Genomic DNA, 22743 nt, shown 5'->3' on the forward strand with positions numbered 1-22743 from the left:
TGGTCCCAGCCCTAAGTACTCCTGGGCTCTGTGAATGTCAGGAGGCCCCTGGTGGCTTCCAGGACTTACTAGGCTAAGGCTCTCCACCTCCCACTCACCTGGGTGGCCTGCAGGGCACTGACCAGACCAGGCTGTGGGGGCTGTTTCCTGGCATCGATCAGGACCGCCAGCCCCTTGGCTTTATCTTCAGGCCTGTGGGTGGTAAACAGAATGGACGGTCTTGCTGGATGGCCTTGGACAGGGGGCAGAACCTAGTGGAAGGTGAGGGAACCTGGCTGCTAGAAACCTTGATTGACTGGTGAACCCTTCATCCTGTAAGACCAGGTTCCAATGCCCCTTCCAGGAAGTCCTCCATGGTTCGTCTCCAGGCAGAGCCCTTTGCTTCCTCTTTGGTGCTCCTGCAATACCTCATACAGCCTTCGTTTATAGCCCTACTATTCCTAACTCCAGCAACTAACCCAGGTACCGTAAGTGAGTCACTTGGGACTCACCCACTTTTTTGTGTAGGCAGAATCCTTACTTTGTTCAAGAATCGAACTCCTTCCAAAAAGCCATGTTCCCCCAGAGCCTGGCTTCTGATTGGTTGAGGCCAACAGTAGTGACCTAATTCCTCTGGCCAGTGACTGGTTTAGATGGGGGAGGGTCATGTGACATTTCTGGCCAATGAGATGTGAGGGGAAGTTTTCTGGGGAAAGGGGCTTCTGGGAAAGACATTCTCTCCTTTAGAAAATTCTTACAAAGAGATATGAGGCAGAGCCATAGAATGATACATTTCCTTAACAGATAAAACATTTTAAATGGGAATTTCTGTTAATTACAGCCAAAACACTCTCCCTAGTTCAGCCACATTGCACTGAGCTTACAGTGGGCCACTTTTCAGTGACTATCTTAGGATTTTCCAAACTGGCCCAATTTTCAAGACTTGTTAAAGTACAGATTCCTCACCCCTTTCCTTCCCCATCCCCACCCCTCTAGCCATCTGGCCAGTGGGTGAAGGGTGGCCAGGGAATCTGTGTGGTTCCAAGTACCTTGGCCAGTCTGATGATCAGGCAGGACTGAAAAATAGCCCCTAACTGCCTTCAAGCCTTACAACCACTCAGTGCACAGGCAAAACCTGAGGTGGCCCAGAGGAAGGGTAGAGCTGTGGTGCTGCCATTAGTACCGTGTGATCTGGGCAAGTGATTTCATCTCCCTGAGTCAATTTAATAATGATAGTACTGGCCTTATGGGCTGTAGTGAGGACTGACGAATTCATTCGTGTAAAGCACTCAGTGACTGCACAGAGCAAGTAAACGGAATGTAAATATTTGCTATGATTATCCTAGAAGGGGAAACTGAGCACAGAAAGGCCCAGTGACAGATAGTGACAGGAGGCTCTGGGAGGTGATTTCAAGTCTCTGGCTTTATGTCCTTGCTGCCCTCTGGCGATGCCCATGCTGGTCAGTGATTTGTTTCCAGACCTGTCTTTGCTACCAACCTGGAGGCCCTTAAAAGTCAGGGCCCGGTGTAAGGAGCCTCTGTCCCTAGCACCATGTAGCATGAAGCCAAGCCCAGAGCAGGGGCCCAGCCAAGGTTCATTCAGAGCACAAGTGGAGAAAACCAGCCCAGCACACAAGCATCTGGTGTGCACTGCACTCCACAGTTTACATCGTCCACACACCCTCATCCCTGCCACTCGTGCCCAGCTTGGTCCTTAGAGCCCTCTTGGTCATGCTCTTTATTCAGGCGAGCCTTGGGGAGGGGAGGTTATTTTCCTACGGTCGCATAGCCAGTGGGTGGGATCCCAGAGCTCTGTCTACCACGCTAGTCACTTTCCACCACAGAAAAGGGGGTCCCATCTCCCACTCAGTCCAGAAAAGCCACTCCACCTTGGAAAAGAGGAAAAAAAATGTCAGTGACCAGCAGGTGGCAGTGAGGGCTCCAGTGGGGTGGGATGCATGAAGAAAGTTCCAGAGGGTTCCATCACCTTCCACCCCTTACCCCTAGCAGCAGACCTCTAGGTTGAGTTGGAGCTTATTAGCCAGTACTGAGCAGCGTCCCCTCTAAAACTGCCCTGGCTAGGGGCTGGGTCCCACAGGAAAGGAGGGTGCCACTTCCCCAGCCAGTCCATTCTGTCTGAACGGTGGTGGGAGTAGGAGCGTTAGGAGGAGCATTAGAAATCAGCCTGAGTCCACTCATCATTCACTCACTCACTCACTCATTCACTCACTCATTCACTCACTCACTCATTCACTCACTCATTCACTCACTCACTCACTCTTTCACTCTCTCATTCATTCATTTACTCATTCACCCCTTTCCTTTGTTTATTCAAATATTTATAATTCAGATGACAGTTCAATTATCACCTCCTCAGGGAAGGCTTCCCAGATTTCCCAATTGAAATTAACATCCCCCATTCTTCTCACTCTACAACAGTGGTTCTCAAAGTGTGGTCCCAGACCCAGCATCTGTTATCGCCAGGAAATTTGTTACAAATGCAGATTTTCAGGTCCCACCCACCTTCATCAACTGAATCAGAAAATCTGGGGGATGGGCCCCTGCAATCTGTTTTAACAGCCCACCAGATGATTCTAATGCACCCTCACGTTTGAAAACCGGCCAGGTGCAGTGGCTCACACCTGTAATCCCAGCACTTTGGGAGACCAAGGCAGGTGGATCACCTGAGGTCGGGAGTTCAAGACCAGCCTGACCAACATGGAGAAACCCCGTGTCTACTGAAAATACAAAATTAGCTGGGTGTGGTGGCGCATGCCTGTAATCCCAGCTACTCAGGAGGCTAAGGTAGGAGAATCGCTTGAACCCGGGAGGCGGAGGTTGCAGTGAGCTCAGATTGTGCCATTACACTCCAACCTGGGCAACAAGAGTGAAACTCTGTCTCAAAAAAAAAAAATTCGAAAACCACTGATCTACAAACATCGCTCTTCTCTTCATCACAATGACACTCCTGAAAGTTTCTTGGCCATGGTTTGTTTCTCGCACTCTGTCTGTCTCTCCCACCAGCCTGACAACCCCCCGATGGCAGGGACTGAGGCTGTTCTGCTTTCCCCCAGCATCTCTCTGGGGACTGGCTCTGTGAACAGACGACTGGATGGAAGGATATGGTGCCTCTCCACTCAGTGTCTGGTCCAGGGCTCTGGGCCCAGAAGGTTGAGGTGGGGCTGGAGCAGTCAGGGTGGCCCAGACCCTTACCTGGGGATGGTGCACAGGTAGGAGAGTAGCTTGGTGACCTCTGAGGCTGTGCACCACGGTGCCTCCCAGGCACCCTCTGTAGTTGACACCAGAAGCAGGGGCCGCCCAGCCCTGTCCCGGCCACCTGGAGGACAGAGGGCACACGTGAGCAGTGAGAACTTTGGTGGGGCCCTCTAGGGAACCTCTCCTGTGGCCTTCACAACTTTGGCCATAACGGTTCCTTTGTCTGGAACACCGTTTCTGTCCTTCTCCTGTGAACTCTGACTTCTACTCATCCTTCGAGACCCAGCTCAAATGTAACTTCGTGAGAAAAGGCTTCCCTGAATCTCCTCTGTGCAGAGCACTCCCTCTGTGTAGAGTACGCGGGCAGGCAAATCTCATGGTGTGGGGTCACACAGAAAGGGGTCAAGTCTCTGCACTGACTCACTGTGTGTCTGTGGGCAAGTCAGTGCACCTCTGAGCTTCAGTTTCCTCATCAGCTAAACAGCGGGAATAATCTGCTGAGCTTATTAGGTTATTTCGAGGATGAAATCAGACAGCTCCTGAGAAGCACTTAACACACAGCAAGAGCTCAGTGAATGACTGAGTTGCTCAATCATTGGTCGTTACAATGATCACCGTCTCTGTTCTCATCTCCAGTCCAAGGGGTGGTGAGTGTGCAGCCCCGTGGCCATCAGCTCACGATTTCTTCTTGCAGACTTTCAACCCTGGGTTCCTGACAGGCTACTTCCTGTTCCAGAAATCTAGGCCGTGTGCCTCACTCTCCCCACAGGGGTTATGAGGCTGAGGCTCCGGGAGCCAGTACAGCCCATCCTCATGGGAGGAAAGGGGAGGGGAAGTACAGCAGCGGGGAAAGAGGCCCAGGCTTCGGGAAACCACGCCTGTCCCGCAGCCTGGACTCAGAGCCCTGCACTTCAGTCACCTCACTCCAGGATGCCCTGCGATGGCCACCAGCCACTCCATGTGGGCACCACCCTCTGCAACGTGCAAAACCCTTCACAGCTCGCGAAGCCTTGGACAAACCTAACCACCTTCACAAGTGCTGCCTCGCAAGAGTCCAACCACCTGGAACATTCTTTCACGTATGTCTTAAAATCTGACATAATTTTTAAAACAATAACAAATATTTGTGTGTATATAAATGTGCATCCATATATATCAATGTTATATCCTCTTGATATTATGGATTTGATCTTTTTCCTAATATTCACTTACAAATTTCAGAAGTAAAGACATTTTGTTGGGGCTAAGAGGGGAGACTTGAATAGGAACTGGAAATTGATTAGTATGAGGACATTATTTTTCATTTTGTTAGGGGGCCGGGCGCAGTGGCTCATGCCTGTAATCCCAGCACTTTGGGAGACCAAGGTAGGAGACGGCTTGAGCTCAGGAGTTTGAGACCAGCCTGGGCAACATAGCAAGACTTTGTCTTTACTAAAAATTAAAAAAATAATTAGCCAGGTGTGGTGGTGTGTGCCTGTGGTCCCAGCTGCGCAGGAGACTGAGGTGAGAGAATCTTTTGCGCTGGGGAGGTTGAGGCTGCAAGAACCATAATTGTGCCACTGCACTCCAGCCTGGGTGACAGAGTGAGACCCTGCCTCAAAAAAACTTTTTGTTTTTTTAATCTGTTAAGTGTACTAATGGTATTGTGATTATTAGGGAATGTGCTGAAATATTTAGGGGATAGAATATGAAGATTTGTAATATTTTTATAAATACTTCAGAAAAAATAGATGAAGCATGACCAAATGTTAAGATTTATTAAATCTGGGTAATAGGTACATGGGTATTCATGATACTCTTCTGTCTACTCTTCTATAGGTTTGAAATTTTTCATAATATAAAAGTCAAAAAGAAGGTGAAGTCGTTAAACCATGAAAAAAATGCACAACTTGTGAAGATGGAGGTGCTGGTACAGGTCCCGCCAAAATCCTATCACAGCTGCTGGATCCCTTGGGTCAGGCAATGCTACATCACATACCTAGGTCCATTTTGCTGATGAGGAAATGGCGGTGAGGAAGCAGCTTCCCAGTCCCCCATAGGCCTAGGTCCCCAAACTCTCTGCAAGAGACCATGGCTGATTCACCCCTTGAATTAGGGGTGATGGTGAGCCTTTTGTCTGCTATAAACCTGAGGCCTGGAACTCAATTGCAGCTCTGATGGTGCTGCACTCCCCTGCTCTATAACCTTCTATGGCTCCTTATGGCCTTGAAGAGAAACTGCAAGCTTCTGGACCTGGCACTGAAGTGTCCCAGGCCCTGCACACTCTTCCACCCTCATTTCATACACTAGGTGTTAGGGGCAAAGCTGTGACCCCCACTCCTCCAAATTTATTTGTGGAAGTCTTAACCCCCAGTACATCACATGTGACTGCATTTGGAGATAGGGCGTTTAAAGAGGTAATTCAGTTAAAATGAGGTTACTGTGGGCCCTAATAGAATATGACCAGTGTCCTTGTAAGAAGAAATTTGGACACAGAGGGAAGACCCCATGAAGACACAGGGAGAAGATAGGCATTTGCAAGGCAAGGAGAGAGGCCACAGAAGGAACCAACCCTGCCAACACCTTGATCTTGGACTTCCAGCCTCCAGACCTATGAGAAAATGAATCTCTGTTGCTTAAGCCACCCATGTTATGGCAGTCCTGGGACACTAATATACTATGTCTCCCCTTGCCACCAACAACAGAAGATACCACCCAGCTTTGTTCACCCTATTCCTTCTGCCAGGTATGCCCTTCTGTCCTATCTCCAAATGGCGAAATCCCCCTTATCGTTCAAAGACCAGCCAAGATGCCACCTCCTCCAGGAAGACCTCCCTACTGCCTTCCCTCTTTAGAAGCTCTTCCCCAGTCCCAGGTTCCCAAAGCAAATGTAGGCCTCTGTGAGATCCTGCAAGACTGAGAGCCCTTATGGGTGTGCACTGGGTCAAACTCATTGTTGCATCTCTGTGCTCAGCACAAGGCTGGATAATCAATGTCTGTGATTGATTCAGGAAGGAATGGAGGGTTAGAGCAACACCTCTCAAACACTGATGGGCCTGGGGATCTTGCTAGAATGCAGATGCCAGTTCAGCAGGCCTGCGATTCTGCCTCTCTCCCTAGCTCCAAGGTCATGCTGATGTAGGTAGTCCCCAGACTTCACTTTGATCTGCAAAGGGTTCACACACTCAGGACATACCACACCGGGACACAGTGGTCATGCGATTAGTTCACATGTCTGGTTCCCCACACTGCCTGGAACAGGGCCCTGCACTCCCACACCCAGTGCCAGCTGAGTTGATTACAGCAAGGGGCAGTTCTCCACCTGATTTGTCTTCAGCTGGGCCAAGGAGATCCTTTTGCCCCAAATGTTATCCTCGCTTACCAGTTGGCACCAGAAAACCATCATTAGCATCTCAGAACCTTGGCTCGAAGCTGTGCTGTTCACAGATACTATGAGCCTCAGGTGAAAATGAGGATTGCAAAATGAGGGTGGTGGGTAAGCCGGGGTTGCCCAAAGTTGCTGAAAAATGTGCTGTATCTGCCAGCAGCAAGAAGAGGCACTCCAAGTTTGGGGAGGGAGGAATGGTAAGTAATTGAATTTGCAAGCAATTAAAAGCAGTTTTCATGTCAAAACAAGTGTGAATGTATTATATTTATGGATATTTAAACTGTATAGAAATTTTAAAGACAAAAAGGATTTCAGAGATCTGTATGGAGCAACTGAGAGCTCAGGGTGAGGTCTCAATCCCAGGGGCTCTGTTCATTCTCTTCCGCATTAGGGATTTTCCAGTGAAAAGACAGGGAAGCCCTCTCCTAAGGCTTCGTGCCTGTGGCCCCAAAGATGTCTATGCCCTAATCCCCAGAACCTTGAATATGTTACCTTACATGGCAAAAGGGACATTGCAGATATAGTGAAGGGCAGGACCTTGAGGTGGGGAGATTATCCTGGATCATCCAGTCTAATCATAGGAATCCTTAAAAGCACAGAACTTTTCCTGGCTTTGGTAGGAGCAAGTGCCAAGATGGATGGAGGGTGAGGGAGATGCAACATTGCTGGCTTTGAGGGTGGAGGAAGGGGCCACAAGCCAAGGAAAGTAGTGGTCTCTAGAAACCGGAAAAGGCAAGGAAATGGAGTCTCCCTTAGAGCCTCCAGGAAAGAATGCAGCCCTGCAGACATCTGGATTTAGCCCAGCGAGATCCATGTTGGGCTTCTAACGTACAGAGCTATCAGATAATACATTTGTGTTGTTTTACATCACTAATTTGTAATAACTTGTTATGGCCACAATGGGAAACAAATACAGTGCCTATTAAACAAAACCCCATCCCCAGCATGGGAGCAGACATTCACATCTGCGTGTCGATCAGTTTCTTTCCTGAGAACAGATCTTAATGGGAATTTTACAGGGAGACCTGCTTCATGGGGCTGGCTTGGAGCAGATCTAGATCTTGAAGCACAGGCTCTGGGGACTATTTGCGCTACGAGGAAACTCCAACAGAGGCCAGTGTGGATGCAGAGACACCAGCGAGGAGACCACTATAGCAGGCAAGAGACCATGCTGGGTTGGACTTGGGTGGGGTGAAGTCAACAGATTCTGAATACAATTTAATGGAAGAGTTGACAGTTAAATTGAATGTGGGGTGTAAGAGAAAGAGAGCAATCAAGGATGATGTCATCATTTTTACTGCCATGAGGAAAGACTGGAAAGTTGGGAAGTGTGAGGTAAGGGGATGTGAAGTCAGGAGTCCATATTTGGACATGCTAAGTTAGAGATGCCTGTGAGTCCTCCACCCAGAGGCATCAAGTAGTAAACAACTGGATGGATAAGTCTGGAAAAATCAGTGTCGGGGTTGTCAGTGTGGAGAGAGCATTTACAGAAAATATTCTGCCTCCTGGATGAGATCGCCTAGGAAGTGAGTGTGGATGGAGAGGAAAAAGAGACCAAGAACTGGGCTTTGGGGGCCCTCCAGGATTTACAGGGTGTGGAGATGAGGAGGAGACAGGAAAGGAGGCTGCAAAAGTGTGGCCAGTGAGGTGAGAGGAGGACTGGGTGACTGAAGATCTCATGGCAAGTGAAGAAAGCCTTTCAACAGGCGGAAGTGGCCATCGATGCCAAATGCTGCGGAAGGGTCAAGGGTGATGAGGACTAAGAATTGACCCCTGGATCTAGAAACATGGAATACAATGACAACCTTGACAAGACCTGTCTCAGCAGCACAGGGGGGAACGGGTTCTGATTAGAGTGAGTGGAAGAGAGAAGGTGTGGAGACAGGGAACACAGACAACTCTTCTGTGGAGTTTTAATGTACAAGGGTGAGGGTGGGAACATGGGGACCTAGAATGGCTGGTTTCAAACTGGGCAATATTGCAGCATGTTTTCAAGCTGATGGGAATGGCCCAGAGCCAAAGAGGGAAGATGATCCTGTAGGAAGGAGAGGAGAATCTTGCTGGAGGGACGTATTTGAGGAGGTAGAGAGGAACAGAGCACTGGTTCAGGGTCAGCCTCGGGCACATGGACAATTCATCCGTACTAGAATGCTGAGCCTGTGGGTACCGATGCCAGCAAGCAGGTGAATGTGGTTCACACAGAAGGAGTTCACAGACTTCCTTCCAATTGCTTCTGCTTACTCAGTAAGACCAGAAGGAAGGTCATCAGCTGAGATTTAAGTTGGGGAAGGTGGTGTTGAAGGTCAAAGGAGAGAGAAGGTGTGAAGTCATCACACAGGACTGTGGGGGAGTCATTCAGGACTCTGGAGGTGAAGTAGGATCCACCAGCACCACTGGGACCCCCAGAGGTCAGTGGTCAGGAATCTAACACAATTAGCCTGCACAAATGTGTGGATTTTTCCATCTTTGTTCAGCTTGAGGGTGCAGGTAGAGAGTTGGATCTTACGGAGGTTGGGATTTCTCCAGGTAAGTGTGAAGGTGGAAAAGAAAAGCAAGCAAGTGAGTGTTTGAAAGGAAGTGATTACAATGTGAGCCTGGAATCTAAGCTAGGAAGAAGGGATGTCAGGATGTGACAGAAGGTGGGGGAGACATAATGATGGAGAACGGATGTGATTGGGGTGGGGAGACATGATGATGGGAAGGGATGTGGTGGGGGAGACATGATGATGGGGGGGAAGGGGATGGGGGAAACATGATGATGGGAAGGGATGTGGTGGGGGAGACATGATGATGGGGAAGGGATGTGGTGGGGGAGAAATGATGATGGGGAAGAATGTGATGGGGGAAATATGATGATGGGAAGGGATGTGGTGGAGGAGACATGATGATGGGAGGGATGTGGTGGGGGAGACTTGATGATGGGGAAGGGATGTGGTGGGGGAGACATGGTGATGGGGAAGGGATGTGGTGGAAGAAGACATGGTGATGGGGAAGGGATGTGGTGGACAGTGGGAAGACATGATGGGGAAAGGATATGATGGGGGCAGACGTGGTAACGGGGAAGGGATGTGGTGGAGGGTGGGGGGAGACATGCTGGGGAAGGGAAGTGAAAAGGTGGTTGAGCCAACAGGTTCAAGGTTTTGGGAGGCCTGAAGATGATGAAACTTGGGGCAGTGGGTGAGCTGGAAAGAGAAGCAGTGGTAATGAAGGAGTGGGAGCCTTAACATGAAAACCCAGCTGGGAGAAGTTGGTTACAGGGGATGCCATGGGGGGAGTCACGTGGGGAACAAGGACAAGATCACTAGAGAAGAGCAGGACAAAAAACGAACAGAAGGAGCATGCGTGTGGACATTGCTCATTCACGCAGCAAATGCTTTTTGCACATGTACCACGCATCAGGCATGTGAGAGCTAACAGTGCATGTTGCAATTCCCAAGAATTACGAGAGTAACTGAGGAAAGAGTGACAATGAGCCAGGTGCTATCTGCCTGTTCTCCTCTTGAGGAGGCCCAGAGAGGGCAGTGACTTCTCCAGGGGCACACAGGGAGCTAATGACAGAGTTAGAACTAAAACAAAGGTCTTCTTCCTCCCACAGCAGAGCCTTCCATGGACAAAATCTGAGCCCTTGGCACATAACAGCCCTAAGAGGATCATGAGCTCCTTTGTGTACAATTAATATAGGAACACACAGCAGGAGCCTCAGCAAAGATGACCGGGAAAAGGACAGATAAGGTCTCCTGGGAGCTACAAAAAGACAGGGCAGTGCCCAAGGTCCTGGAGAGATGTAGAAGTCTGTAAAGTGAAATAGTATTTCAGGACAGTCAGTCTCCAGAAAGCACTGTGGTTCTCTTGCCTCTGGACCTTTGCACATGCTGTTCCCTTTGTCTGGAACACTGTTGCCAACTCTTCACCTGGATAATTCCTATTCATACCATAGGACTAGGCTTTCCGTTACTTCCTCCAGGAAGTCTTCCTTGACCTCTACTACTCTAAGCCTCAACGAGGGGACTCATCTGTGCTTCCACAGCCCCCTGTCCCTCCCAACTGTCACACTTTGTTTACACTGGGTTGCAATAATCTGTTGTGATAACCTGTTGGCTTTTCCCCACCACTAGAATATAGGTTTCCTGAGAACAGAGAACACATCAGAGTTGTTCTCTTATGAATCTCCAGTGCTAAACCCAGGACCCAGTAGACGTCTGTTACAACAATGAGGAAATATTAAATAGGAGTGATAAGACCTTCTGTATTGGATGCTGCTAGTACCCCAAACCCAGATCCCCTCAGCAGGCAGAGAACCTATCCCCAGAGTCCGGAAGTACCAGCTGTCAGTGGCTCACCGATGCCCCCTCTGAAGAAGCGCCCTGGACTGAACTGGATCACTGGCTCCCCCTGCCCCACCCCATTCCAGGCTTAGCCCGCAGTTCCTGCAGTTCATTAATGACAGACAGACTGGGGATCAGCCCACAGTTAATGACTGACAGACAAGGATTATGAAAGGCCAGTCCCCTATGCCTTAAGCTGGAGCCAACTCTGTGGGGCGGGTCATGCCCCAGCGTTCTCCCTGGGGTCAGTCCACAGCCTTGCTTGGTTCCTTCCCCGGCCCTGACCCTCTGTCCTTCTTCTCAGAGCCCTCCTCCAATAAGTCACTTTCCCAAAAGTCTATGTCTCAGGCTGTGCTTCTGGGGAACCCGACATCCACCTTGGCTGCCTCACTGATGCATAGACAAGTAGACAGACAGACAGACATATAGATGGGTGGATGGACACCAACAAATTGCTTTCATCTATTCCAGCTCTCCCATGGGAAAGATGAGGAAACTGAGGCCCAAGGAGGCTTTGTCTAGGACCTAGGCCTCCAGGGCTTTCCCTGCCTCCCCTCCACCCACCAGCACCTGAGGATGCTCTGGGGCCCCCAGCTCCCTCCCCACCACCTCCTGCTTGAATCCCCTGGAACCTGGCAGGCATGCTATCCTGGAGCGGAAAACCCTGACACCGAGAGCCCCAATCCTGGGCTCAGGCTCTGGCGGCTCCTCCTCCAGGGTGGGGCCTTCCTCTGGGGAGCCTGCAGAAGCTTCTAGGAAGGTAGCCTTTTCCTCAGTCAGTGGGCTGGAGGCAGTGGCTGGGCCAGATGTTTTGGTCTGAGTTGTTCCAGCTGGGAAAAAGCAACAACAAAGAAAAGGATGCTAAGCAGAAGATGGGCTTTCTAAGGGGAAAATGTTTCCTCTTTCTCCTTCTGACTAATAATAGCTTACAACTATTGATCTCTCCCATGTGCCAGGCATTGCACTAAGCCCCTTACTTCTAGTGTTACCCCTCCCGACACCTCACTTTTTCTTCTTTAGAGACAGAGTCTCACTCTGTCGCCCAGGCTGGAATGCAGTGGCATGAACATAGCTTACTGCAGCTTTGAACTCCTGGGCTTGAAAGATCCTCTCACCTCAGCCTCCTGAGTAGCTGAGACTATAGGCACGCACCACCATGTCCAGCTTTTTTTTTTCCCTCCCTCCCTCCCTCCCTCCTTTCCTTCCTTCCTTCCTTTCTTTTTTCCTTCTTTTCTTTCTTGTAAATTCCTGGCCTCAAGCCACCCAAATTCTCCTGCCTCAGTCACCCAAAGCACTGGGATTACGGGATAAGCCACCACACCTGGCTTCTCGTGTCCCTTTGAGCCCTTAAAATAACACTATGAAATAGGTGACATTCCCATTGCACTGATAGGGAGACCCGGACTCAGAGAAACTCAGTACTTGGCCAACGTCACACATCCAGTGTGTGGCAAAGGTGGGGTGTGAACTCAGGCAGTTGTAACACAGTCACAGTGCCTTGCTCAATTACAGACATATGAGACTTCAAGCCCCTTAACATGCCACACTGCATACTAAACCCCTGAAGCTGAGCCAGCCCAGGTGGTCTCTGTCGCTTACAACCAAAACCACCTGAAATGTGATCTCAACCAGACAATAACCTCCCTGTACAGCTGAGCATGTGGGCATCTTACCTTTCCCCAAAGATTTGGCTCGGTTGGGTTTAGGAGAGTAGAGGGAACACAGGACTTTCCAGGGCCCATCGTGCTGGAGTGAGGCTTTCTCCGGAGTCACAGAGGGTTGCCTCTGCCCTTTCAAGAATGAGAACTTGAGCCCAGGAGTGGGGGACTCAGGGGAGGAGGTGTTTCTGCTAGGGCAGGGCATGGGCTTGGGAAGTCTCCCATTTCTCTGTTTGGTCTTCATCTCCATCTTTATTTCAGAGGCTGGAGCTGCAGGAGAAGCTGGGGACAGGCGGGGAGAGGAAGCTTGTCTTGGTCTAGGCCTGAGCTGCACCATATTCTCTGGGTTTCCTAGAGGTCCCTGCACCTTGGAGGCAGCTAGCTCTTGTGAAACACCTGCCCTGAGGCCAGAGGCACAGTCCAGTGGGTCCTCAGGGACATTCATGTAGGAGCATTGGGGTGGCCTTTCTGAGTCGTGGGTGGGTTCTTTATGATTGACCTTTCTTCTCAAGCCCAAATTGCAGGGCTCCTCCTCAGAGCTTTCTGGCTTTGTGCAAGCCCGATTTCCCAAGCAAGGTCCTTCATTGGCCTCTGAGAGAGGCAGTATCTTTTGAGATAAGGGAGTTTCCTTAGTTCCAGATATCTCCTCTAGTGCCCCAGAAGTACACCCACTGGATGTGCCCACCTCTCTACTGGGAGACTCTCCTCTGCTCTTTTGGGAAAAGCCTAGGAGAGCCACATAGTCTCCCTCAAAGTCCTGGCTGACCACCTCACCCATCCTGAAGGCCATCTCCCCACGCCGGGCTTGCTCCACCTTGATAAGTCCTGGATACTTGCTCCCATATGTCCTGCCCTTACCCTTGGCCAAACTCTGGGCGAAAAGCACCCGGTTATCCGTAGAGCTGGCCTGGTGCAACTCTTGAGGGCTGCTCAAATCCAGTGCCTCTAATGGAAGGGGCCCCCAGGCTGGGCAGAGGGTATTCACTACTTGGGGTTGGTCATCCACAAACTCTGGGCTGGTTATCTTGGTCCAAGGCACAGAGGCAATTCCATTTTCTGATGCTACCAAGCAGTTGTGTAGTGGACTTCCCTCAAAGTTGCTGTTGATGGACTCCAGCCATTCTTGGGTGAAAAGTATAGGATAGGCTGGCTCAGGAACAGGCTTCTTCTCCACTGTGCAAAGGTCCAGGGAGAGGCATTTGATCATGATGCAGACAGACTGCTCCTCCTGGGGCTCCACTTGGAGGTAGAAGTCACCCTGGCGCAGTAAGAGAGGGTTGAGGGGAGCCAAGTGGACCACAACTTCATCCCTCAGACAGAGTGGCCAGCCTTCATGTAGGAAGAGGCAGTGGGAGTAGGGAGCCTGTGGAGAGAAGGGGATGGCGTCAGAGAACCTGGCCCTGAAAGGCTCCACCCTTGGATCTGCTCCATTCCCTCTCCCAAGTGGAATCTGGAACAGGTCAGGGACTAGGATGAGGCAGCATTTAGGAGGCACTCACTGTCAAGGTTGTGCAAAGGTTGCCTCTCCTGACCCACCCTCGTCCTGGCCCTGACCTTGGAAATTCTTGCTAGCCTACTGACCTAAGTGAGAAAGCTCAGAGCACCATGTACTAGTTAGCAATCGGCTTTCCCAAGTGGTCCCCTTGCTTGGCTCATGCTCCCTTTCTCTCCCCATCTATTCAGAACATCTCCCAACCCAGTTCAAGCCTTAGCCCTCCATGTGAAAGCCAGGGAGACATGGTTTAGACAAAGGTCTACATCACTAATTTGTGTAAATTGCTTAACTTCTTTGAGCCCCAATTTCCCTATCTGCAAATAGGATAATAATACATGTCAGTATTACTGGGATGGTATGAGGATTAAGTGAGATTATACAGATATGCCTCGATTTATGGTGGGGTTACATCCTGGTAAATCCATCATAAATTGAAAACATCGTAAGTCAAAAATGCATTTAATGTACCTAATCTACAGATCATAGCTTATTTAGAGTAGCCTATCTTAAATGTGCACAGAGCGCTTACATCAGCCTATAGTTGGCCAAAATCATCTAGTACAATGCCTATTTTATAATAAAGTATTGAATATCTTATTGAATTTGGATAGTGTACTGAGGGTGAAGTAGAAACAGTATTGAATGAAAAGTCAGGAAATCTGACCCTGCCACTAACTTATTAGATGACTGTCCAGTTTTTCCTGACCCAAAGGTTATTCTGGGCCAGAATATTTATTATTTATTTGTTTGTTTATTTATTTCTCATTAATGGCTAACATGAAGGTTTATTTGTTTATTGTTTATTTATTTCCCATTAATGGATTACAACATGAAAGTGAAGCAAAACTGAAAAAAAAAATTTTTTTAACAGGAGTTGCCAGCAATTCCCTGTATAGGTGGGCAGAGCGGGTCATTCTGGAACAGGCTGTGACCCAAGTGATCCTTCTCAGTTGAGCCTCTCCACTGGCCTGTGCGGGACCAGTGTTCAACAGTGACGCCATGTGGCAACAACGGAAACAACAGCTCCACTGGACTGACAACAGGTCTTTCTTTAACCGGCTTTTGGAAAAAGAGTCTCAGTTCTTTGGATTGAGTAAGTCCCAGACAATCTTATATAATTTGGATGTTTGTGTGGGAGATGTACAGAGAGTGAGACTGAATTTCCTGCTAATGAAGTAGGTATTTCCTGGAATTATTGATTCGGGAAATAGTGAGATCTGACCATAGTTATATCTTACGTTGATAAACCCATTTATATCAGTTATATTGCAGATTGGGCTGCCTCAGAGAAGCTTAATATCCATAAACCTTCCTGAGTCTGTAGGTTTCTCGACCCTTTTAACTTAGCCCTCTTGGATTTGCAACATGCTTTCTCTCTCACTTTCTCATTGAATGAGAAAAAACATCCCAACCATTTTTTTGCAAATAGCAAAGCACCATAGTGATGATGGCTTTGATCATCTCACTTGACTTTCACAGTAACTCAGTTTGGTGTAGGCAGTTCAGGCATTATTATTCTCATTTTACAGATGATGCAACTGAGGCTCAGTGTGGTAAAACATTTGGCTCATAGCCACACAGTGGATAAGCATCATGGACTTGGACCTAGGCCTTCACATTTGAAGTCAGCTGTATCTGTCTCCAAGCCCCACCGGACTTTATGTGAAGGTGGTTGCCTCTGGGTGATGGTGGCTGGAGAGGCAGACTTTGAGGCTGCCATGCTCTTATTTCAGATGGAGAAACAAGGAAGTGGGATAGTGATAGCCAATAGCTGCTACTGGGCACTTGCTGCATGTCAGAGTCTGCCCTAAGCCATGTGTGTCATCTCCATGTGTTAGGTGCTGTGCTATTAATGTTTCTGCTTGACAGATAAGGAAACTGAAACTCAGAGAGGTGACATGGATCTCCCAAGTTCACAGTGATGAGTTTGGATTTGAACCTGGGGCATCTGACCCCAGAAGCCATCCTGTTAATCCCACATGACTTCCCACTGCTCTGAGGTTGACAGATATTTGCCTATTGTTACAATTACATGAAACTCACCTACAAGGAAAAATAAAGACATGGAAAGGTTACCTTGAGGAAGGGGCCAGTGCAAATGAAGTTTAAATAGCCAAATAAGGGAAGTGGGCAATTGTGTAGCTTGTCAGGGAGAAGAAATAAAGATAGGAGAGCATCTGCATGAAATAGTGTCATGTGAAAGTGGCTGCAAATGTTTCCATGAGAAGCTCCCTTCTTCTCCAATACCAATTCCCATGTATTGAGCTATTTCTATGAACCAGGCTCTGTGCTAAGCAAGTAAAATAGATTATCTCATTTTGCTTCTGGTTCCTAACCCTGGACTTTTAGCTGCCACATTCAATTTACTTGTACCACTGAAATGATGCACGCAGTCCCCACCCTTTCTTGTTGCTTCTGATGAGCTGTGTCCCTGACAGGCAGTGAGCAACTCAGGACAGGCTGATGGGACCTTAGAACCTCATTGTGATTCTTGAGGCTGGGGTAGCAGGAGGGTGAGCATGAATAACAATAGGGCAGGGAACAGTCGGGAAACCCATGAAGGGAATGGCAAGTTCCTGCGGTGGACATTTGAGGGCTTGGTCTCCTCAGGCTTCTCTCATCCTTTCCTTTTCTTTTTTTTTTTTTTTTTTTTTTTTTTTGAGATGAAGTCTCGCTCTGCCACCCAGGCTGGAGTGCAATGGCATGATCTCAGCTCACTGCAACCTCTGCCTCCTGCGTTCAAGCGATTCTCCTGCCTCAGCCTCCCGAGTAGCTGGGACTACAGGTGTGTGCCACCACACCCAGCTAATTTTTGTATTTTTAGTAGAGACGGGGTTTCACCATCTTAGCCAGGCTGGTCTTGAACCCCTGACTTTGTGATCCGCCTGCCTTGGCCTCCCAAAGTGCTGGGATTAGAGGCATGAGCCACCACTGCCAGCCTTCTCATCCTTTTCTTAAAACAGCTCCACCCTCTGACCACAGAGGTAGACACATGACTCAAGCTTTGTCAATCCTGGTTCCCCACTCCTCTGGCCACAGTGATTGGTCCAGGAATGAGCATGTGACCCAAGCCTGGCCAGTCAGGATCCTTCCTTGAGATTTTTCTATGTGCAGTGGATGGGAAAGAGTTTATTTTCCTCTCTAGGGTAGAAGATAAATCCTTGAGCTTCCCTGGGTTCCAGCCTCGTGGGAACACTTAGCCTGGAAGAATAATGCCAACATGCAGTGCGAAGCATAGACTAAGGACAGAAAGGGTCTTCAAGGGGTTTGATCAGTGGGTCAACTTGGGCCTGAGGCCTGATCCACCCTTTCCTGGTCTGAGTGAGGATTCTGTCGTTTGCAGCCCATGAGTCTGGCTAAAACAGTTTTCTCTCCACTTTGCCTTGGCAGAGGCCTCCCTGAGATCTGAGTTTGAAGAGGTCACAGGGGAAGTAAGCAAGAGTCCTGATGCCTCAGGGGCTCGGGGGAAGCTCTAGGACCTTCTCTGCTATTTCCACTGAAGCTGCCCCACTTCACCCAAGGCACTTGGCAATGCCCACAATGTCAGGTGCAGGGCAGGCTCCCCAGGACCAGGGAGCCCCCAAGGATGCTTTTATTCAGGCCACCTTCTCTGCTGGTGACAGTACAATGTAATGAACTCATAAATGTCACAGGGTAAAGCCCCCTCAATCTGGGGGGCTGACATCTCCCCTTGGGCAAGCAATGATACTTGGAAAGTCCCCCCACACACTCAGTTCCCCGTGAAACAAGACACACGCCAGCCCACCTCCTTCTCTGCCCGCCTCTAGCCCCAAGACTTTCTGGGATAGCTTTTCCCCTGGCCCTGTTTCCCTCTCGACTTACGCAGGCTGCTTCTCGCACTTGCTCACACAGGCGCTTGGCAGGGATCAGGAAATCCAGAAGGAAGCTCAGTCCATCCCCTTGGAAGTCAGAGTCCAGGAGACGGAACACCTGACCCAGGACGGTGGGCGCTGTGGCCTCGAAAGGAGGATAGAGGCCCGCCAGGGCATGCTGGACAGCTGTGTCGAGGGGTGGAGGGTCCTGTGGGGGACAGGAGGAGAGGGTGATAATAGCAACGATAATAAGGACAGAGGCCACTTCCTGTGACCTTCCAGGCCCCGTATGCCTAAGGCCCCTGCTAACTCTCTGACCTCCTCTCCTACCCCACCCCCCTCACTCACCACTGCCAGCCACACTGGCCTTTCCTGTTCCTCAAACACACTAGGCACAGTCTCACCTCAGGGCCTTTGCACTGGCTGTTCCCTCTGCCTAGAGTGCTCTTCCTCAAGACAGCCTCATTCCCACACCTCTTGCAGGTCTTTGCTCAAATGTCATCTGCTGATCCAAGGAGACGCATAGGAATAGGGGTCGGGGGTGGGCATTCAGGTCAGGGTCAAAGAGAAAGGATTCTGGCATTGCCCCAGTCTGACCGCCTGGCTGGCCTGCAGGCCTGTAGCCTGAAGCTGAGCCACAAGGGAAGCCCAGCCCAGATCAGACAGCCCCAGTCCACATGCAGACGGGAGAGTGAGAATAAGTGATTGCTGTTTTGCCACTGCGCTTTGGGGTCATTTGTCACTCGGCAATAACTGATACAAGCCCACGGCTGTAGACCGTACAGCCAGCTGCCTCCCATGGACCTCCTAGATGCCTCTCCGCCACCAACCGCCAACACATCAGACCCAACCTGGCAACTTCCCAAACCTGCTCCTCCCCCAGTCCTACCTCAGTGATGACCCCACCGCCCAGTCAGGCTCCTCGGCCAGAAATCTGCTCACAACACTGCTTCTCCTGCTGCCTCCCGACCCACAAACAGCCCTCAGTGTGTCCCACACCACTTCCCCTCCACCAACAGCTCTCCAGCCAGGTACTCCACTCTGTCCCCTGCTCCCCGCCCTGATCCAGCCTTCACCGCCTCTTCCAGGAAGGGATCCAGAAGGCAGTCAGCCCGTTCCCCTGGCAGTCAGAGTCCAGGAGAAGGAACACCAGGCCCAGGATCCAGGATCACCTGACTCCTCTCCTTGGCTGCCAAATTCTCGTCTTCCTCACCCCAGCCAGTTTCCACCAGGACCCCAGAGTGACCTTTCTCAAACACAAACCTGACCTCATCAGTCTCTGCTCCAAACCTCTCAAAGGTTCCCACGTCTTCAGGAAGCATTAGCCTCCAGTCATCCAGCTCCCCTGAGATCTGGCAGCTGCCCTCCGCCCACCTCCCCTCCAGCCTTACCACCCCCCTCCGTGCTTCGGCCACAGTGGCACATGCCTTCCCTCGTTCACCTCCAGGCCTCCGCACATGCAGTGTCTTCCTGCTAGAATGCCCTTCACTTCCACCCCTCCTCACCTGGCCAACTCCTCATTCAAGACTCAGGTCAGCCGTTACCTCCTCCAGGTGATTTTCTTGGGCACCTCCCACTACCCAGTGAGATCAGGTGTCCCCTTTTCTGGGCTCCTATAGTGCCCCTATTACAGCAGTTCCCATCTAAAGGCAGGTGTAATAGGTAGAATGACCTCCAATGATGCCCACATCCTAATCTCTGGAACCTGTGAATGTGCTCCCTTACAAGACAAAGGTGAGTTAAGGCTACCGATGGAATTAAGTTTGCTGATCAGCTGACTTTAAAACAAGGAGACCATCCTGGATTAGACAAATGGGCCCAGTATAATCGCCAGGTGGAAGAGGATGCAGAAGAGGGAAGGGTAAGAGGAAATGTGACTCTGGGCCAGGGGCAGTGGCTCACACCTGTAATCTCAGCACTTTGGGAAGGTGAGGTGGGAGGATCGCCTGAGGCTAGGAATTTGAGACCAGCCTGGGCAACATAATGACATCCCATCGCTTCTTACATTAAAAATAATAAATAGGCTGGGTGTGGTGGCTCATGCCTGTATCCCAGCACTTAGGGAGGCTGAGGCAGGTGGATCCCTGAGGTCAGGAGTTCAAGGCCAGCCTGGCCAACATAGCAAAACTCCATCTTTACTAAAAATACAAAAAGTAGCCAGGTGTGGTGATGCGTGCCTGTAATCCCAGCTACTTGGGAGGCCAAGGCATGAGAATTGCTTGAACCTAGGAGACCGAGGTTTCAGTGAGCCAAGATGGTGCCACTGCACTCCAGCCTAGGCGACAGAGCAATAATAAATAAAATAAAATAATAAATAAATAGAGGAAATATGACAACAGAAGCAGGATCAGAGAGATGTTATGTTGCTGGCTTGGAACACAGAGCAGGAGCCAAGGAATGTGGGCGTCTCCTAGGAGCTGGAGAAGGCAAGCAAATGGATTCTCCCCTAGAGCCTCCAGAAGAGAAACAGCCGTGCAAGACTTTGTTTTTGGCCCAATGAGATGCATGTCAGGCCTCTGATCTTTTATTACCTGCAAGATACTACACTTGTGTAGCTTGAAACTAAAGTGCATGATCATTTGCTACACTGGCAACAGGAGGCAGGTACAGCAAGCACTGGCTTCTTTTCCTCTCTCCGGCCTCAGTGTCTGCACAGGAAGCAGCACAAACAGGTGCTTCATAAATTTTATGGCAGAGGGAACAAAATGTCCCTCTCTGAACCACAATTTTTCTTTTCTTTTCTTTTTTATTGAGAAGGAGTCTTGCTCTGTTGCCCAGGCTGGAGTGCAGTGGCCCCATCTCTGCTCACTGCAACCTCTGCCTCCCTGTTTCAAGCGATTCTCCTGCCTCAGCCTGAATAACTGGAATTACAGGCATGAGCCACCATGCTCAGCCTTTTTTTTTTTTTTCAAAGACAGGGTCTTGCTCTGTCGCCAGGCTGGAGTGCAGTGGTGCTATCTCGGCTCACTGCAGCCTTGACTTCCTGGGCTCCAGCAATCCTTCCACCTCAACCTCCCGAGTAGCTGTGGACCACAGGCACCCACCACCATGCCTGGCTGATTTTCGTATTTTTGGTAGAGATGGGGTTTCACCATGTTGCCCAGGCTGGTCTGGAACTCCTGAGCTCAAGCTTTTCACCCACCTTGCCTTCCCAAAGTGCTGGATTACAGGCATGGGCCACTGCGCCTGGTCGGAACTACCATTTTTCTGTCAAATAGACAAGCTGGACTAGGCCAGAGGTTTCCACCCAGGTATGGTCTTAGGACCCATGGGTCATGAACCTCATGGGGGCCCTTCTGGTTGCCCCAGCCTGGTTGTAAGCTCCAGGTCCACCTGCTGCCCAGGGGTACAAAGGGAGATGAGAATAAATAAGGACCCCACTCAAAGGGAGCTTACTCAGGAAGGAAAAGTCATTTCAGTAAATGAGGCCCCTGAAGAAAGAGAAATACAATAGGAACTCTGAGGAGGAGGAGGGTGGCATTTCTCAATGCCAGCAAGATTCCAATGCCAGGAGGCTTTTACGGAGGACCGAGGCTCCCTCCCAGCTGTAGCCCACACAGTGCTGGGCGCAGGGAGCCGCCATCACTATTTGTAGAATGAATGAGTGAATGAATGACTGTCCATAGCCCGTTGTGACGGAAACAGGGTGCAGGCATTGCCATGGCCGTGAGCTCAGACAGGATGATGGACCGACAGGCACCTGGTGCTGAAATCACACGTACCCAGGAGGTTTTACACTGAGGTGGGGGGAGGGACCTTCAACTTGGCAGAACAGGGGAAACCTCCTCTGGCCTGGTATCCTCTTCTAATCCCCCCCAACCCCCACCAATCATGGTCAAACCCTGACATTTCCCACCCCATGCAATCCTGGGAGCAGTTCCCTCCCCTGCCGTGTGCCCTCCCCACTCCCTCTCTCCTCTCTCCTGAGACGTGGACTCTCCTGAGACGTGGACTTTCTGTTGAGACGTCAGCTCCGGCCTCTCTGTGCAGCCTTGAGTAGGTCCTTTCCCTCTCTGGGCCTCTTTCCTTGTGTAAAGAAAGCATACTGAGCTGGGCTAAGCTTGTTTTGTTTTGGTTGTGGAAATTTAATCATTCATGATGACTTTTATGATTTTTAGCATCTCCTCATATCATGTATACTATTAGCACTTACTCTTTTTCTTCAAAGCCACACACTTTTTCAAAACGTACATAATTGTGTTTTTCAGTGAGACTCTCTATCATACAGCAGTTACGCGAGTGCAGCCAGACTGCCTGGCTTCAAACTCTGGTTCTGTCACCTACTGGCTGTGTGTACCTGGCAAGTCAGATTTAACTCGTTGTGCCTCAGTTTCGTCACCTATAAAACGGAGACTGTAATTACACCCACCTTAAAGAGCTGATCAAGATTGGGTGAGGTAATACATGCTAATTCTCTGCACAGGCCTAGCATTTAGTAGGTGCTCATTAAGTAAGAGCCATCACTACAAGTTCTGTGGTCATATTATTATTGTTAATATTATTTTGTGGTCTTAAGGAGCAGAGAGCTTAATAAGCAAGAAAGAAAGAAGGAAGAAGAAAACAGCTCCCCCGTATGGAGACAGAGGAGGGGGAGATTCTAACAAAGAGAAAATCCCGTGTGCTGCAGGAAAAGTGGCTGCTTATATAAGGAGGCTGGAGGAGGTGGTGTCTGATTTGCACAGGGCTCAGGGAATTGGTTTGACCAAGCATGTCACTCATGTAGTCCACGAAAAAACTGGCCTTCCTACCCTAGCCTTTTAATATGCAAATGCAGGGCGCCATGATGTTCTACACACGTGGGGATATGTGGGGGCGGCTCTGTTACCAGGCACATGTCAGGGCAAGGACAAAAAGAAGGTAGGAATCACCA

At 49.9% G+C, this 22743-nt stretch overlaps 1 protein-coding gene across 1 annotated transcript in view; it reads right to left on the reverse strand.

Moving 5' to 3' along the window:
* The window catches only part of KIAA1755 (KIAA1755 ortholog), a 43237-nt gene that overhangs the window by 15024 nt on the left and 5470 nt on the right, over positions 1-22743 (reverse strand). Inside the window, 5 exon segments of the mRNA XM_031934712.1 lie at positions 99-192; positions 3193-3316; positions 11520-11717; positions 12561-13908; positions 17884-18081. Of these exon segments, the coding sequence (XP_031790572.1) occupies positions 99-192; positions 3193-3316; positions 11520-11717; positions 12561-13908; positions 17884-18081 (1962 nt within the window).

This window comes from Piliocolobus tephrosceles, chromosome 20, assembly GCF_002776525.5.
Source record: "Piliocolobus tephrosceles isolate RC106 chromosome 20, ASM277652v3, whole genome shotgun sequence".
NCBI lineage: Eukaryota > Metazoa > Chordata > Mammalia > Primates > Cercopithecidae > Piliocolobus > Piliocolobus tephrosceles.